The sequence below is a fragment of the Egretta garzetta genome, unplaced genomic scaffold (assembly GCF_000687185.1).
Source record: "Egretta garzetta isolate BGI_Z169 unplaced genomic scaffold, ASM68718v1 scaffold45, whole genome shotgun sequence".
NCBI classification, from domain to species: Eukaryota; Metazoa; Chordata; class Aves; order Pelecaniformes; family Ardeidae; genus Egretta; species Egretta garzetta.
The window spans coordinates 9,191,679-9,210,713 of NW_009260028.1; the positions used below are offsets into that span (position 1 = coordinate 9,191,679).

General features: G+C 38.6%; 1 protein-coding gene across 5 annotated transcripts in view; it reads left to right on the top strand.

Moving 5' to 3' along the window:
* The window catches only part of DOP1B (DOP1 leucine zipper like protein B), a 50,353-nt gene that overhangs the window by 9,977 nt on the left and 21,341 nt on the right, over positions 1-19,035 (top strand). The window contains exons 2-17 of one of the 5 annotated variants that reach the window (XM_035896437.1): positions 640-821; positions 923-1,093; positions 5,596-5,785; positions 6,651-6,749; positions 7,469-7,592; positions 8,302-8,402; positions 8,857-8,971; positions 10,095-10,215; positions 10,729-10,848; positions 11,457-11,562; positions 12,047-12,238; positions 13,084-13,768; positions 15,223-15,494; positions 16,293-16,445; positions 17,481-17,581; positions 18,252-18,442. In XM_035896437.1, the coding sequence (XP_035752330.1) occupies positions 640-821; positions 923-1,093; positions 5,596-5,785; positions 6,651-6,749; positions 7,469-7,592; positions 8,302-8,402; positions 8,857-8,971; positions 10,095-10,215; positions 10,729-10,848; positions 11,457-11,562; positions 12,047-12,238; positions 13,084-13,768; positions 15,223-15,494; positions 16,293-16,445; positions 17,481-17,581; positions 18,252-18,442 (2,923 nt within the window). Of the gene's footprint in view, positions 1-639; positions 822-922; positions 1,094-1,924; positions 2,092-5,595; positions 5,786-6,650; positions 6,750-7,468; positions 7,593-8,301; positions 8,403-8,856; positions 8,972-10,094; positions 10,216-10,457; positions 10,535-10,728; positions 10,849-11,456; positions 11,563-12,046; positions 12,239-13,083; positions 13,769-15,222; positions 15,495-16,292; positions 16,446-17,480; positions 17,582-18,251; positions 18,443-19,035 lie in introns of those variants that run through there. The other 4 variants (XM_009640985.2, XM_035896438.1, XM_035896439.1 and 1 more) reach the window with 4 other exon arrangements.

The window sequence follows — 19,035 nt, forward strand, 5'->3', positions numbered from 1 at the left end:
ATGCATGGTTCAAGGAAAAGAGTAACCTTTCCAAAGAAAGATGCTACAGTTTGTTTTTTCCGAAGACCTATCTGCAATACTTTGTTAACTGTTTCCTGTCCTGACGATCTTTTGCATCAATACAGTGGGTATAGTTAATAAAGCTTACTGAGTGTAGCTACATGGAATTACAGATAACTTCTAAGATGTCATTGTCCCATTTAATCATGCCTGCTTTGGTCAGAAGGCTTTTTGTTTATATTTCAGCTATAGGTAAAGTGAAAATTTACGAGTCAAGACAGTTACTTAATTCTTACTTTATTCCCCATCCTTAAAAGCTGAGATGCTGCTCTTGTTACTCCATGACTTCCCCTGGAAATAGGATAAGGATACCCTGCCCCTGTCCTATCCTTTGACTTCCTTTTCCAGCCTCTAAGCAAAGTAAGACCAGACTTTTCTAGACTGTTCATGATTGATTCCCTATGAAAACTCAATTGCAGAATTCTGCTGTTTCAGTACAACAAAATGCATTTATGAGAGAAAACTCTTGAGTGCATTTAGTTCGTCTCAATGTGCTAGTAGGAAATCTTTGACATGCAGTCATCATATACATTGCCTTCTACATTATAGCTGTTTATTCTCATATCCTTTCTCCCACAGGCTCTTCAGAGTAACCTGAAGTATTCTCTATTACCAAGACGACTGATCATCAGTAAAAGATTATCTCAATGTTTGCATCCAGCTCTACCTAGTGGAGTGCATTTAAAGGCACTAGAAACCTATGAAATAATCTTTAAAATTATTGGGACAAAATGGCTTGCCAAGGATTTATTCTTGTACAGGTAAACTTTTCTTTAAAATCATATGCAATTCACAGTCTATTTTAATTTTTTTCTTACCTTTTTTCTTTTTTTTTTCTTTTTTTTTTTTTCCTTTTTAAAAGCTCTGGTTTGTTTCCTTTGCTGGCAAATGCAGCAATGTCAGTGAGGCCTGTTCTCCTTGGTTTATACGAGAAATACTTCCTTCCTCTCCAAAAGTCCCTTCTGCCTGGTCTTCAGGCCTTTGTAATTGGACTGCTGCCTGGATTGGAAGAAGGATCGGAAATTTATGACAGGTAAGAACTAATATTAGTTTAAAAGCAATATACAGTATTTTTCTTTCCTAGGGAATTCTCAGGAAAATTCTGTCAGCTCTCTATATAAAGGCTTGATCAAAGAGCTTCTATGGGTGGAAGAGTGGTGAGTCCCTGAAAGATGCAACGAGTAGTGCTAAAGTAGGAAAACCCTTTCCCCTTGAGAGAAGAGGAAAAGGAGGGTTAAAAATAGATGTGCTGAGAGAAAGGAATAAAAACCATTTCTTAAAGCTCCTCTGAACTCCTAAATAATTAACATGACTCCCCAAACCGCTACTCTGTCAATAAATTCTATTTTAAGTATTAAGAGAGAGCAGCTGAATTCTTTTCAGTCTTTCTATAACAGATACTTACCCTCAAGTTCTGAAAACACGAGCAAGAGGCAACTGTTATAAAAATCTATTGTGGAATCAATAGATGGAATCTATTGTGCCCCTAGCAGTAATGACAATGGCATTCAGTATGATAAAGTCAGGATCAGGAAGTGTGCTGAGAAGAGCAGCTCAGCACCCATTTGTGTTGTGGTTTTACTTCAGTTACCAGAACTGTTTTGTAAGATCTTACCAGAACTCAACCACTGTAGGTTTCAACCAAATGTTTCTTTTCTTAGAGTCACTAAACGTTGCATTGGTAACATACTTCCTTCTGTATTACCAGTTTGGATGTGTTGGCTGTTCTCTTTGCCCTTTTTGAATCTTAAATAGCTGTGTGTACACTTTTTTTTTTTTAAGAGAGGTATGCTAAGGTGCATAGATTACAGTTGATAAGCAAAATACTTCTATGCTTTTTTTTTTTTTCCTTTTTAAAAGCTCTGGTTTGTTTCCTTTGCTGGCAAATGCAGCAATGTCAGTGAGGCCTGTTCTCCTTGGTTTATACGAGAAATACTTCCTTCCTCTCCAAAAGTCCCTTCTGCCTGGTCTTCAGGCCTTTGTAATTGGACTGCTGCCTGGATTGGAAGAAGGATCGGAAATTTATGACAGGTAAGAACTAATATTAGTTTAAAAGCAATATACAGTATTTTTCTTTCCTAGGGAATTCTCAGGAAAATTCTGTCAGCTCTCTATATAAAGGCTTGATCAAAGAGCTTCTATGGGTGGAAGAGTGGTGAGTCCCTGAAAGATGCAACGAGTAGTGCTAAAGTAGGAAAACCCTTTCCCCTTCTATTTTAATCTTGAGAGAAGAGGAAAAGGAGGGTTAAAAATAGATGTGCTGAGAGAAAGGAATAAAAACCATTTCTTAAAGCTCCTCTGAACTCCTAAATAATTAACATGACTCCCCAAACCACTACTCTGTCAATAAATTCTATTTTAAGTATTAAGAGAGAGCAGCTGAATTCTTTTCAGTCTTTCTATAACAGATACTTACCCTCAAGTTCTGAAAACACGAGCAAGAGGCAACTGTTATAAAAATCTATTGTGGAATCAATAGATGGAATCTATTGTGCCCCTAGCAGTAATGACAATGGCATTCAGTATGATAAAGTCAGGATCAGGAAGTGTGCTGAGAAGAGCAGCTCAGCACCCATTTGTGTTGTGGTTTTACTTCAGTTACCAGAACTGTTTTGTAAGATCTTACCAGAACTCAACCACTGTAGGTTTCAACCAAATGTTTCTTTTCTTAGAGTCACTAAACGTTGCATTGGTAACATACTTCCTTCTGTATTACCAGTTTGGATGTGTTGGCTGTTCTCTTTGCCCTTTTTGAATCTTAAATAGCTGTGTGTACACTTTTTTTTTTTAAGAGAGGTATGCTAAGGTGCATAGATTACAGTTGATAAGCAAAATACTTCTATGTCTAATGGCTCTTTTTAAAAACAAGTAGTACATTGAAGGCTCATATCAATTGCTGGAGCGGCTAAGAGTAGATTGCACGTGTTCCCAACTTGATGAGGGGCATTCAGTTGCCAATTCCAGAACATCAGATCTATGGACAACTATATACCTCTTATACATGTGCTGTAGAAACATGAATTTCAGTATGTGGTTTTTGTCAGGCAGGCTTATAGTGATCGTGTATACTTTTCTCTTTCCGAACAGCACTAGTTGCTGGGGACTTGGGGGAGAAATGTGATCCCTTGGAACTAAATCTCCTGTTTAACTGAAGCCTTTTTAGGGAGACTGAACTTGTGTTGAAACTGACTAAATTTGAAGTAGTGAGCTAATGGGAGCTGCAGATTAACCTCCAAGATCCAGCTTCTGATTTTATATGCTTTTTTCCCTAATCTTGATGACATTGTTCTCATCTTTGCCTTGAACAAACAGGATCACAGACAGGAACTGACCCTATATTGCACTGTGAAAGATTTATGCTAAAATAAATTTAATATTATTTTGTGAATATAAAAATTACATAAGAAAGGTTTTCTTCAGTTTACTCATCATAATGATTCTGATGCGAGATAGACCAAGGTATCTTGTCAGAAGATGTGCTAGATTAATTTTAAAATCAGCTTCATGAAAGAGACTGCACTGAACATTTTCAGAATTGTCAATATTGAGGACTAACACTAATACATCCCCTGTTGCTCCTGAAAGTGACAGAAGAACTAGTTCAGGTCCTGCTTCTCCCTAGAAACTATTTCCTTCTTACACACATACGCGTGAGTTTGCACACACACAGAACAGAAAAGAAAAAATGGCTTGAGGGCTACTTTATAAAAAGAAATGGAAAAGAACATCAGATTGGGGGGGTGGTGGTGTGCCTCTTCTATGCTGGACTTCTTTTCTCACTTCTACATTCTTCACATGAGGCTCTAATTCCTACATTACAGTGAAATACGAGGGTACTGACAGATTTGCCAAAGCAGAGAATGTGCCTTCAGTCATAGACCTGCAATGCGATTGCCTTTAAACTAATTTTAGTGTACCAGTCCTGTGTGCAATAACTGACAGCGTGTCATTTTATCTCATGTGGGTTTTTTTGTTCAGTAACTTACAACTTGAGCCCATTGATTTGTAAGTACAAATATGTAGGATATCTTCCTGTTCCCAGACTGATAAAATTGGCTTTCAGAGTCTAGCATCAGCTTAAATTATTTCAGAGAATTATAGAATCATTAAGGTTGGAAAAGACCTCCAAGATCATCAGGTCCAGCTGTCAAGCCAACACCATCATGCCTACTAAACCATGTCCTGAAGTGCCATGTCTACATGTTTTTTGAACGCCTCCAGGGATGGTGACACCACCCCCTCTCTGGGCAGCCTGTTCCAATGCTGTTGACCACTCTTTCAATAAAGAAATTTTTCCTAATATCTAATCTAGACCTCCCCTGATGCAACTGGAGGCCATTTCCTCTCGTCCTATTGCTTGTTCCTTGGGAGAAGAGACCAAGAGGACAATAAGGTCTCTCCTCAGTCTCTGCTTCTCCAGGCTGAAAAACCCCAGTTCCCTCAGATGCTCCTCATCAGACTTGTGCTCCAGACCCCTCACCAGCTTCATTGCCTTTCTCTGGACACGCCCCAGCACCTCAATCCTTCTTGTAGTGAGGGGCCCAAACCTGAACACGGTATTCGAGGTGCAGCCTCGCCAGTGCTGAGTACAGGGGAAGAATGACTTCCCTGGTCCTGCTGGCCGAAGTATTCCTGATACAAGCCAGGATGCTGTTGGCCTTCTTGGCCACCTGTGCACACTGCTGGCTCATATTCAGTCAGCTGTCAACCAGTACCCCCAGATGCCTCTCTGACAAGCAGCTTTCCAGCCACTCTTCCCCAAGCCTGTAGCATTGCATGGAGTTGCTGTGACCAAAGTGCAGGACCCAACACTTGGCCTTCTTGAACCTCATACAGTTGGCCTCGGCCCATCAATCCAGCCTGTCCAGATCCCTCTGCAGAGCCCTCCTCCCCTCAAGCAGATCAACACTCCTTCCCAGTTTGGTGTTATCTGCAAACTTACTGACGGTGCACTCAATCCTCTCATCCAGATCCTTGATAAAGATATTAAACAAGACTGGCCCCAGAACTGAGCCCTGGGGAACACCACTTGTGACCAGATGCCAACTGGATTTATCTCCATTCACCACAACTCTGCACTGCCCATCCAGACAGTGTTTTACCCAGCAAAGAGTACACCTGTCTAAGCCATGAGCCAGCTTCTTTAAGAGAATGCTGTGGGAGGCAGTGTCAAAAATTTCCAGTTCAGCCTTGCACACCTCTCACCATGAATATTTTGCAATCAGAGCTACTGCAGTAATTTGGTCAGAGCTTAATGCTTGCAGATAATTACTGGAGAAGTTTCTAAAGTATGCACAGAAACTTTGTTTCAGTGAGTCAGCACAGTGACAAATGATTGAGTGGGTTTTGATTGTTTTTGTACAATTGGATGCTGGCCATCTTCACGTGAAAAGAGCAATACTGGTAATATAAAGATGAGGAAATTAAATAAATAATGTCAACTACAATACTAATTCTGTGTATGATTGCCTTTTTATGGCATAAAACTGAACTCTCAAAAATCTGTTCTCTCATGTCAAATCTATTTTTGTACAGAACAGATGCTCTGCTTGTGAAGCTCTCCTTATTGATGGGCCAAGAAATGTTCTATGGGGCACTCTGGGGCAGTGTCCTGGTCAGCCCATCCATCAGGCTGCCTGCTTCTCTTTTTGTTGTCAGTCACATCAACAGAGAGCTGTCTGGAAAACAGCAGAAGTACATGCTCGGCACCGATTATAAGCTCACAGTAAGTTCATTACACTCCTCATAGAAGAATCTTATCTACCGTAATACCTGCATACTAACAGATTGTGCCTTCTCTGTATTCAGTTCAAATTACATGCTCTTAGAAATATTTAGGAGAGAGAGAAAGACAGGGTGATGGAATTTCTTAATGTGGTTACTTCATGGGAGCATCTTACCTGAAATACAGCAGAGAATCTCCCATACCGATTTTAGTTAGCCTGCAGAATGCAAGTCTTCTGAAGCTTCTGCAGGTTTTTGGTAGTCAGTACTGCATACAGCCTTAAATACTGGCCCTGTTTCAAATCAGAAGATAAACCTGACATCTTTTCTCTACTTGTTCTGAATTTGCATTTAAGGTTGAAGACCAGCTTTTCTATCATACAGTATATACAATGTTTAATGTGGATTTCTCAAAGTGCTTGCAGTCCTGGAAGATAATTTTGAAATTTAACATCTTTTTATTTTTTCAGTAAACCAGAAATCTTCAGTAGGTAGTAATGTATGTTAAACTTGAATGATGGAATCACGATAGTGCTAGTTAGAGTGCTTGTAATATATGCATTTTGTGAGGCTTCACATTCTGTCTGATAGCTGGTGATGTCACACTGTGACATTCTGTATTGTTACAAACCCAAGTATTTCATAAATATTAACGATTCTTTTGACACTATTCCACAAAACTTTTTTTTTTAACTCATTGTGGGGGCAGGAGTTAAATGGCTGAGTAACTACCCTCTGATTTATAAAGATACTGTTCACATGTAACCAAGTTTGCCTTTCTTTCCTTCTTGTGATTATTAACTGTGATTGTAATTTAAACGTTATCATGAAGTAAACTACCGTTGTGCTTTCTTTTCCCTTTACAGATAAAGTCTTTGTGTGTATCAGTATTGGATTCAAATGTCCTTGTGCAAAGAAACACTCTAGAAGTGATTCTCTTCTTCTTCCCATTTTATACAGCTTTGGTAAGAGGACTAGTTTGGTATTGCTGTGTGCACACTTTGTGCGGGAAGGTGTCTGCTGTCAAATCGATCCAGCTCCTCCCTCTGTTATTGTCAAATGTCCGAATTTTGTACCTTCAGTATCAGTGAATAGATTTTGTAGTTTTTTCTTCCCCCATCAATTTTAATAGTAGAGGAGACTCTGCTGCTTCTCAGACTACTTACAGCTTTAGATGAAGATGTGCTTTCACAGTGGATATTGCGTGATACTTGGAATGTGCTTGAAGTATTCAGGCCTGCGAAACTGCATATGGAAAAATTATCAAGCTCCTTTTTCAAGTAGGATTTCAGCATTTGGAATTGTCTGCACTAAACTAAGATAATTCTGTTAAAGACTAGGAAAGAAAATATTACTTGAAAGAAAATATTACTTCCTAACTTACTTAGTGTATAGTCAGTATTTTGAAAGTAGCAAGTAATTTTAAGTCTTAAGGCATAACATAATGAAGCATTTAGTATTTTTAGCCTAACTGCAGCTCTGTACCTTAAATATGAAAATTATCACAATTGTGTCAGATTCCCTTTCTTGAGATTTTTAGTATACAAAATATTTTGGGTTTGATCGTTTGTTGCCTTTTCCAAAACATTAATCTTACCAGTAAAAAAACAAAACAAAACTCATTATCAATTTGACTTGTTTCAGTGTTCATAAACAGCTAAAGTATCTTTGGTTTTCATCCTAGGACTGCAATGAAAGCGCTATTCTATTGCGCAGGTCTGATTTAGTCTATATTCTGTCAGCAGCTACACAGACATTGTTGAGGAGAGACATGTCGCTCAACAGAAGATTATACGCGTGGTTGCTAGGTACTGTACAACATACAGTGATATTCAATATTCTGAAAACCTAAGAGAAAAAAAATTAGTGCTTAAAAATGTAATATGCGTTTTTAGTAGTTAATGAATGATGATAAGGTAAAGTGTTGTTGCCATTTATTAAGTACTTGTTCAATAAAATTAAACATTCATTTGGCAAACAGGTCTTCTCTTCAGAGGTGAATTCATTTCACTGTCCTGAATCTCAGGGTATCCGATAAGTTATTTCTGGTCCCATCCACAGTTCATTCTGAAGTGGTTCAGTGGACTGCCAGGAGTGGGGTGCTATTTTAACCTTTCTCTTCTGGAAGTAATAGTCTATTATTTCCCATGTGGGCTTAATTGTCAAGGAGGGACTATAAGAGAGCTATAGCTTCTCCCCACCTGTCTCGTTTTAACAGCATAAGAGGAGGCTAAAAGTGACAGAGCAAGAGCTGCAGCCATGCAGTTGCACTAAGGCTGACTCCATGTCTGGAGCTGGCCTTGGTTTCAGTTTATGTTCAGCATAGCACATCTGGATGTCTCAGACTGAGATATGTGGGCCATCCTTGGGCAGTACACGAGCTAGTTTCAAGCGAAGTGTTAAAATGACAAAGGTTAAAAATGCAGTGTAACTTCAATATTTGTATAAATGACGTGTGTGTAGTGCTCTGTACTCGAGTGTTTCCCTGTACTCCTGATGCCTCTGTTTATCTTGTAGGCTCTGATATTAAAGGTGGTACTTTTGCTCCAGACTCAACAGCTTCTGAAGACCATGCTATTTATTTCTTTGGAAAATATTCTAAAGATCTTTTGGTCGAGGTTGGTGTTCATTGTATACAGATGTATTTATGATTCTTGTAAGTGTTAGCACAAACTGCATCTAGAATTGTTCACTATGCCTCTTGGTTTGTCCTTGCTTTCTGTCCTTAAAGATAGCATCCTTTTGGTGGTTATATTTTCATCTATCTGAATGCTTGCTGTGCTGTATTTATCCCGATATTGTATGTGCTTACAATACAAACGGAATCTAATGAAAGCAAAGGGTAGCATCTTTGATGAATTAGCTGAATTATTTAAAAATACTTCTCTGAATAAGATCAGCTCTTGAGTACAGATGATGAGAAGATGTCATTGATTTGTCTACCCTGTATGGAAAATTGAAGTTTGATTGTAGTCAGTACTAAACAAAATCAAATTTAGAAACACTTCAGGTCTTAATATAATGGCAATCTCTCTTCTACCTATAACCATTTTGATGTTTTCTTTTTACTAGAGTTTGATTGAAATTTTACATCAGAAATTCCCAGATTCTGATACAGAGGAACAGCATCAGGCTTATTTGAAACCCTTCCGCATCCTAATCAGTCTCCTTGACAAACCTGAAATAGGTAATGTTGCTTGTCCCTTCTGTTATGACTGCTAACAACTGTTACAATTTTGTGTACATCACTGTTGACAGTAGGACTCAAGACAACACCCTGCACAAATCTTCCTAACTCTGAATATATGTATGTTGTGTATTAGTGTGCAGGGGGCTGTGTTCCTTGCCTTGGACCTGGTTCAGAATGGTGCTCTGGAGCAAGCACCCTCTCCAGGTTATCTCTGGCTCTTCTGGAGAGCACTCCACAAAAAAAAAACTCTGGAGCCTTAAGCCAAAATTACTTTCTCTTCCTTTGGAAATGGACTTAACAATGCACCTGTTTTTTAAAGGTAGCACACTAAAATATAACAAGAATCTTTGACCTTTTCTGCTACTTTAAGTCACTTTAACTTTTTTTTTTCTCTTTTTAAAGCACTCATTTGAGTGCTTTATATGCTACTTTTTTTTTTAAATGGTTCCATGTTTAGACTATTGTACTTATTATTTGTTCACCTTCTCTATAGACAATTCCAGATAAAACAAAAAAGTGCTGACCCTTGAAAACTGGGTGCAGTTGTCAGCTCACACCTAAATTATATTTTCTTCTTAAAACTGTTTATAGATAAGCTTTTTTTTTTTCAAATAGTTAGGCATTTGAACTCTTGAAATTGCTGATTTTTCCAGCTTCTGTTCCTCAAAATTTAATCAAGGCTACTATCTTAAATGTGTATTGGGAAATCTGCTTGTTTTCCTTATGGATACAGACATGGTGATTATTTTTGGCACTTCAACTGCAGGTTTATCGTTATGATTATGCCCACTTGTATGTGTGTGTGCCTTGTGGAAGCGACTTCAGTGTGACGTAGAACTAGTGCTATGGCTTTCCAAGTATTACTTTAAAAAGTTCCTAAAATGAACAAGTGGTCTTTAACTAGAATTCAAAAGAACACCGAATATTTAACTACATATTTAATTTTATTTTAACTGGAAAATTTGACATTTTAAAAAGCCACATAAGCAGTTTCTTCCTATTTGGGTGACGTGGTTTTTTAGTCTAGCTACTCCTAATTTAAGTCAATACAAGTTTGTAACTGAGCCACCTAGCAATCATTTTGGTGCAACTATTGGATTCTTTTCTTCTTCAATTTTAGGGCCACAGGTTGTTGGGGATCTGTTCCTTGAAGTTATTAGAGCCTTTTATTCCTACTGCAAAGATGCGCTTGGTTCTGATCTCAAACTTAGCTACAATCAAAGTGGCAACATACTTGCAAGGTATAACTACAAGTTTTCAACTATGAATTGACACTATCATTTATATTAAGCAAACTTATTAAAATCTGACCAATTTAAGGAAGGTTAGGTTTTTTAAAAAGTAAACTTCTGTATAAAAGATGAGATTTTTCTATGACTTCCCTTCCCACACACACACGCTTGATTTCTCTTTGATTAGCAGAGAAGAGAATTAAATACACTGCATATGATTGGTGTTGATTAAATCCAGTTGTATTGGCCAAGAATCAGTCTTATGACAGAACTCTTAGCCTTTGGATTTTCAAAGTTGAAGGCTCAATTTCTTTCATCTGGGAGAAAGGTGCTCAAACTCTAGCTATTCCAGAATATCGTGGTCCTTGATTTAAAGCAATCAGTGTCTTTTAGCTTGTAGGGAAGGCGGGGGGTTGGGGGGGGAAGATTTTAGAATGCATCAGCTGATACTGTGCTGTGCATACTGTTAGAATCTTCACTGACATCTGTTTCTTTTTTTTCCTTTTTTTCCCTTTCACACAGTGCAATCAAAGAGAATAAAAATGCTTCAGAAATTGTCAAAACAGTCAATTTGTTGATCACATCCTTAAGCACGGATTTTCTTTGGGATTACATGACCAAATGTTTCGAAGATTGTTTCAGGTGTTTATGTTTTCAAACAATAGTGCTCCTCTTAAAAATGCCACTTAAGAGCTATCTGTGTGTAAGATAATAAAGTTTACTGAAGCACTTACTTACATTCTGGAAGGGACGTAATACCTGTTAATATCAGGCAGATATGTAAGTTGCATCGTAAAATAAGTCAAGAATGCAAACAGGTAAACAATTAGATGGAAACTAGCAACCTGAGAAAAAAAGAAATTACTTTCAAAATGACAGCTGAAGGAGGAAGAGGTTTGGGAGGGGAAGAGGGAGAAGTTTCCCTTGGAAGAACAAGTGGTTTTTGAATAAAATTTAAAATCTCTCTCTTTTTATCTCTTTCTAAATATAAAAGAGAAGATTATACTTTTAGTAGTAAGATCATGTATAGAGATTCAATCTGAAAATTAGAAGTGCTTTAGCATCCCACATGCTACAGTTTAGGTGGTTTTGACAGAATATTTTCTCCTGCTATATTAGAAGTCCCGTTTGACTTTGCTTCAGAAAGCCTAGCTGTTCAGCATTTTGTGCTGGTTTTGATGAAGCTTTTTTATTGTAACAAGAATTTTGACAGGAACAAAGCTTACAAAATAATGTTTCTCTCAATCCAGAAACAAATCCACACAGATGAGATATCCTCTTGAAAATATTAGCACTCCTCCTACAATTTCAGAGCTCTGCACGCTATTGGTGTTTCTTCTTGATGTGATTCCTTTGGTAAGGCAACTTGAAGTTAACTGCTTCAAAGTCTTAAGAAACTTAAAATCAAATAATTTATATTGTGATTACGAAAAATGAAAATAGGAAAAAGCAACATGCATGTGCATATGGATGCTACATCCTGCAAAGTATAGTTTTATGTGCTGACATACATAGCTACCCATGCTATTGCCTAGCAAAATAAAAATTGTTTGCATGTTAAAATATGGTGATTCTATCAGAGGAATGAAAAAACATACCTTTTGCTTCTTGGGTGAATAACTTCCTGGGACTTTTTGGTCTCTTAGTAGCTGGCTGACTATTGTAAGATTTTTAGGGTATGATTCAGTGTTCATCATGCAGAACGAAGAAAGAAGGAATAGCACTGAAGCAAGTTTGTACACAACCATTCATGAACTGACTTTATCAGTCATTGATCAGTGTTGCTAGACAGCTGAATAATAACGTGGTAACTATTTTAAACAAAGCTTGTTTATTTTAGGAACTCTACTCTGAAGTGCAGACTCAGTATCTTCCACAGATGCTCAGTTATATGGTACAGTCTCTCCTGGAAAATATGGAAGCATTAGGTTTACCAGAACTCACTCACGCCTTAAAGACCTGTTTTAAGGTGCTTAGCAAAGTGCAAATGCCCCCTTCCTATTTGGACGTTGAGACGGGAAGTGGAAATGGGGTAGGTGTTTTTCAATTACTCATAGATGTTTAAAATTGTTAGTCACATAACGTATTTTAAAATGCTAATTCTCCTAACCTAAACCTAGATGATAACTGCAGCAATAAAGATTTTTTTTAAAGTTATCTTCTTTGGCCCTTTCCAGAGCTACCTGATGCCTTGATGTTCTTTCAGTGGGTATTCAGTTCTGACTTGTTTGAGTTTTGTGACAGTGAAGGAGTATAGCCTTGTCCAAAACTGGGACTATAATCCTACGTCTTGAGAAGAATGTGATCTTAATGGTTTTGAAGAGACACTTAGGATCATGCAGTTGCTCAAGATTCAAGTTGGCAAATCAAGCCCAGCTTTACAGCTGGTTAGGTCTGCAAGGCTTTCAATTAATATTTTAGTTTAACACAATGTGGTATTATTTGTGTGCAAGAGACCATGATAGGGAATGAGGAATAGAAGGCATAAGGCAGTCACACAAGCACAGCCTGCCGAAGTTTTGCAGTAGGACAAATATATGCATTTGACCAGCAATAATCCAACATAAGTAATGCCATTCTACTGGTGAATTGATTTGAAGGAAACATTTCCATTTGCTAAGTATCTGTGGATCTGTTGGTGTTTGAGTCAAGGTGTGAGGATTATACAAACATTTATAAGGTTTTAAATGCAATTGAGTTGAACTGCTTACAAATAAGTATGTCTCATGATTTTGTAAAAGTAATCTGTATCTGAAAATAGCAAATACTAGGGTTTTTTTTCCTGTCATTGCTGTTGCCCAGTGCCTGCAGCAGTTCTACATAGTTTAAAACAATCTACTCAGTGCCACATTAACGACATTAACATTTCTGTTTTAGAGCCCAGTGAAAAAGGAAAATTTGGACATAACCTTGGAGACTAAGTCTGTGCTGCAGGAGGAGGATGAGACTCCTTTCCCTCCCCTGAAGTCAGAAGACAGTGGCATTGGCCTAAGCGCTTCCTCCCCAGAGCTCTCTCAGCACTTGGGTGTGCCAACTGTGACCCTTGAAAGAGATGGTGTCTGGAAGAAAGGGGGGAGCATTCAAAAGACTTTGTACTGCATCCAAGAGCTGGTTGCCAAGTTTTCCAGTAAATACATTTTTGGGGTGCAATTTCAAGAAACAAGTAATGAAAGCATCTCAGCAATGAATCAGAGTGGAAAAGAGAAAAAAGAGAATGGCTACAGATTACCTGAAAGTGCTAGCAGGAAAAAGAACCCATGGGATGCAAAGCAAATCACTGTGCCTCAGTTTAAACAAATGCTTTCAGACTTGTTCTCGGTTCGAGGGTCACCGTTCAAGAACAAGAGTTCAAATCCTCTTCCTTCTGACCGCAACTCTGGTAATAAGAAGGAAGAAGAGTGGGACTTAGAACAAGTGATGCTTGTCTTGGGACCCCTTAGAGGTGACTGCAAGGAAGCTTTTGCTGCAGCTTGTCACCTTTTGTTGGATTGTACCACATTCCCAGTCTATCTTTCGGAAGAGGAGACAGAACAGTTGTATCTCTCTCTGTTTCAGGTTCCTGGTAAGAAAAGAGTCCTTTACTGGGCAACTTGGGCATTTGAGGATGCAAATAGCACTGTGAGCTTGGCTATTTGCAATACATGTGACCAGGGCCAGTAGTAACGCCTTTTGACAGGGCTGAAGGCAAGTTGCGTGTAAATTAAAGACTTGCCCACATCAGCATGTTTTGTGTGTTGCAGCTGGGGGACAATTTTTACCAAGCTTTTTAAATTCACATTCTTGTGAAAGCTTTCACTACAAAACTTGTAGCTAAGGGGATGAAAACACCTTCTGGCCTGTAGAGCTTTGTGGCATGGTTCAGGATTTTCAGGAAATCTGTCCCTCCTATCCATGTCCTCCTTCCCACCCCCCAAAAAAGGATGTGTTAGAAGAATATGGTTGTAGATGGAAAACTGGAGCATTAAATCATAACAAATATAAAAATAATATTGTATAATTGGAGGGCATGTTTGCTCTGTGAATTCAAGTTCATCAGCTTTAGCAGGAGCAGTTATTGGCCTGAAGACTAGTGGACAAGATAGGTTTGTAGTGAATGGAGAGGTGGGAAACTGAAAAATTGGGTTCTCTTTCTCACCTCATGACAATTTTCTGCCGTCTTCCTTAGCAAAGTGATGAGATGCCCATCATCTACATGGGTGAGCTGTCTGCTTGACATGGACACTTTTACATATTTGCAGTGCCTTCCATGTAGTCAGCAATGTAGCTGAACTTAGAAAGCTTGCTTTCTTAATTGTGTTTCTTTGGAATATCATCCTAGGATTATAGAAGTTTATTTTCAAAATTAATTTCATCTGCACAGCCTGGAGAATACAGTAAGGTTTAAAGTCAAAAGGAGAGAACCTCTGATAATGAAGGTCTGGATTGAATGTGACACAGAAGTTGTCTGATGTGGAGCAGGAAGAGTGGTCATTTTGTTGTGGTAGTAAAGCAGTTAAAACATTTGGTTTTGAAGCCAGAAGTGTGAACTCATACTTCAGACTGTCTCCAGTCAAGTCTTAATAAAACTTTATCTGATTATTCACTCAGGAGAGGCAAAGATGGCTTGACTTGATGTTAACCTTACTAGTTCCTTGTGTGCTTCATGGTTCCTGAAATTATACCCCTCAATGCTAACTGAAAGAGCATCCTTGGATCAGCAGACTTTTGATGTTGTTTTTGACCATGACAGCTGGAAAACAGCAGCTGTAAAAACTAGTTGTGAATAAACGTAAACTGGAAAGCAGAAATCCACTAGTTACTGAGGTTCTGCAAGAGCTTTCTGCTGGGAGAAATAGGGAAAAGAATATATCTTGCTTTGAAGCAAGTCTCTTCTGAAGAAAGGGAGTCGATGATAATATGACAGTTGAATTTGGGCAGTCATTTTTGTCTCTTGGTCCTGTAAGCTTGAAGAATTCTTGAAAATATGACCGTAACCTTGAGATTATTCAAAAACTTTTTTCTCACTTATCTTCTGAGGAGGTGGTGATGCCAGCTTCCCTCTGTGGCTGAAGTCCTTAATGACAATATGCTGTTGTGTGAATGACTGCTATGTTCAGAACGTATCCATCTTCACGCTGCTGGAGGTGATCAACCATTCCCAGTCACTGGCGCTTGTGATAGAAGACAGAATGAAGCGGTACAAAGTGTCTGGCCACAACCCCTTCTTTGGAAAGCTACAGATGGTCACCCTTCCTCCCATTGCTCCTGGAATTCTAAAGATCATCTCAGAGAAAACAGTTTTCTACCAGGTGTCAATTTTCTTCTTTTTTTTTTTTACTGCCTAGCTACACTGAACCTCTAAGGATGGGGTGGGAAAGCAAATGTCATTTGCATGGATGTTTGGGAGCAGCATGTTTGTGTTACAATGACACACTGCCATTTTTTGCTTCCACACACATTTGAAAGCAATTGCATTCTTCTTCCTATGTTTCCCAACAGGATGTTCAAAAGTGGCAGGTTATTTTCAAATTGCTAGCTGGTTTTGTGTCCAAATTCTTGGGGGGTAGGTATAGCTGATTTCTGACTTTAAGGGTTTGGTTACATTAGCTTGAAAGCTACACTTTAGAGAACTTTGATACCGTTCTTAAGTTTTCAGATAAGAGAAAACGTTAGTGGGCCGATAATAATGAAAACATTCCATCCTCCTTGTTTTGAGTACATGTATTTCAAAGATACTTTCCTTCTCCTGACCATTTATTGATATTAGTGTTGGTATGAGGGTTGGTTCCAAGATCTTTTACTTAATTGCTGTTTCCAGTTGCTGTGCCTGACACATGTACGATCTGTTAAGTTTTGACCCAGAAAACAGAGGCAGAAATGCTTTTCTTAACTTCTCGTGCATGTATATTTGAATTACCCGTCCTACTGGAGTAGGAAGTTACATTCCTTTAGGCCTGAGTGTATGACCTGAATTCTTGCTATTTGCTAAACTAAGATGATTTGGAAATCCCTTTCGGTAATAGAGGGCATTTGTTCAATGGAAAGCTTTTAAGTCAGGGAATAAATGGCACTTATAATTATTATTAATCACTGTTATTTTTCTCTAGAGAGTAGCCTGTGTGCTCTGGAATCAGTTGAACAAAGAGACGCGGGAGCATCATATTGCCTGTGTGGAACTGTTCTACAGGCTGCATTGCTTGGCACCATCAGCAAATATATGTGAAGACATTATCTGCCACGCACTTTTGGATCGTGATAAAGTAAGTCCTGCATTCACTGAAGCCCCTTCATCATTGTAGAGTTGTTCCACTGCTCCCCAGACTGCCCCCAGTTCCCTTCCACTCCACGTCTTCACTACCATGGTCCCTTTGTCTTCCAAGAATCTGACAGACTCTGTCCATGCATTTACAATTCCCTGGGATTTCCTCATCATGGGACTACTGCTAAACTTAATCCCTGGATACAAACTCTATTAGTTAATGCTGGAGTTTTTTTAGTTTCAGCCCAAATCATGTAGTATTTAAAAACTTGCAATTTTTGTCAGTATTTCCAAACTCACCCAACTTCACCAATAACTCTAAAATAATTTTGTGTTAATTTTGTAAACTTCATGTTCCAACAAAAGACTTTATTACCTTGTAAGTGTATGTCAACATAATGTTGACCTTGTGTCTACCTTAGTATTTAGTTCTCATAATAAGTAAGCTGTATTTTAAGTGAGCCAGTTATTAATTATTTTACTTGCCTAGTTTAATGACAGAACAGTTCTTAAAGAACTTACAGTACATTTGTGAGAAGTGCCTTCCACAATAAAACTTAAAACAGCCACATACAGTCTTTGGTATTGTTTTCATATCTTTGCTCTTACAATTTTGAAACTTAGAAGTTTGGAAATTTTTAAAAGCTTTCAAACAAAATTACCAATAATAAACACTACCTAATGCACCAATGTGTTCCTGTTTGTCATCCAACTTTTAAACCTCCCTAACACCAAACCAAGACTAAAATGTTTATACATAAGAGTCCTGAAATACATTTTTGGTGTATTGGCACAGCTTTTTTTTTTTTTCCTCCTACAAACACTGTGGCTGTTAAGTTTTGATTGTGTATTCATGGACACATGGCATTTTGTTTTAGTCTATTGCGAAATAGAAAACTGCTGTCAGACTACCTGAGAAGGATTAGCAGTCATCTACACAATAACTGTCATTCTGCTGGAGGTTTAAAAATCACTAAAACTTTACTCAGTGGTAAATGCTGCAAAAAATACATATCTGTCTTGTTTCCTTGCAAAGGGGACAAGGTTGGAAGCACTGTTCAGATTCTCTGTCATGTGGCATCTGACCAGAGAGATCCAAGGCAGCAGAGTGACTTCTCACAATCGGTCCTTTGATAGGTATTTTCCATTTCCACTGACTTAGACCTAACATTTATATATTTAACTATATCATGCTTTGTTATGTTCTTTTTTTTTTTTTTGAGGTGGGAGAAAGTTCTCGTAGAGAGAAAAAGGAAGACTTTCAACTTTCTTGCACTATTACCTTTGCAAAGCCCTCTGTGTGCATGGTGCACTTTCTTGCGTGAAGGAAGTTTCTGCAAAAATAGAAAGAGCTTCATATATGAAGAGTAGCTTGCAGACAAGTGTCTGCATAGCAGACATCTTTTATCTTGGAGTGGGTTAGATTTTTTTTCCAAAGAAAATAGAACCAGCTACTTGTGCAAAAAAAAAATTATTTTAGTTTTACTTCCTATTTACGAGATCATAAACTTTGTATAAAATTAGACAAAGCATTAATAGTCTTTCTAAATAAATATGTGAAAGAACTTTAAAATATGCTGCTCTTCTAGGGTGTGAGTACATGTATGGCCTTGCTTCTACAAACGCATGTGTACTTGACCTCAGCTCAGGAAAATGTGCATGATCAAGCTGTTGTTAGCAGACATGAGCCATGAGCTGGTGCTTACTTGAACATGCACTGTGTCTGTTCCCTGCCACTATTTTGTTGTTTGCATTAACTTTTTTAGGGATTTCAATTGTACTTCTTCGTTCTGATTTCTCCACTCAGGTCTCTGTTTGTGGTACTGGACAGTCTCAATTGTTCAGATGGTGCAATTGGTGCTGCAGCACAGGGCTGGCTGATCCGTGCTCTTTCACTTAATGATGTTGCACGGATTCTTGAACCAGTCCTGCTGCTGCTGCTTCATCCAAAGACACAGCGCACGTCCATCCACTACATCAAACAGAAAAATTCAGCAGGTAAAACTGTTCTTGGACTGAAACTGTAAGTGCTAACATAGCATCGCATACTCCTGAACGCCTACTGAAGTGCAATGGCATCCTATTACCCTGAGTTGTCTTGTCTCAGTTCCATAGATTCCTCCTCATCCAAGTGCCTCTAGTGATGCCTAAAACAAATTTCAGGAGTAAGTCATGCTAGTTGAAGGCCTAATGGTAATTTCTATGACGGTGGCTGCACCTACACTGTTGGTTTGGATTGCTCCCTGCTTTGCTCTGGGATCTTGTCCCACACTTCTCATTGCCATTCCCAGTTGACCCACACTGCATGTGTGTTCACTGCTCACTTGGATCCCTTCTTGAGCAAAACTAGGCCTGCAACCAAATGAAATCCAGGAGCAGTTTGGTGACTATGTCAGTCCAGGAACTGTTCCAGTAGGCAGGATGGACAGGCAAATCTCAATCTCTCCACCCAGTCTTGCCCCAGCACACCATGCACCCTCATACCAGGTTTCTTTATTCAGAATATTTTTTGTTAATGATTGCCTCAGCATCATGTTAAAATAATCAGACAGGTTGTGAGGAACATCTTGCTGTTTAGGGCACACCACACG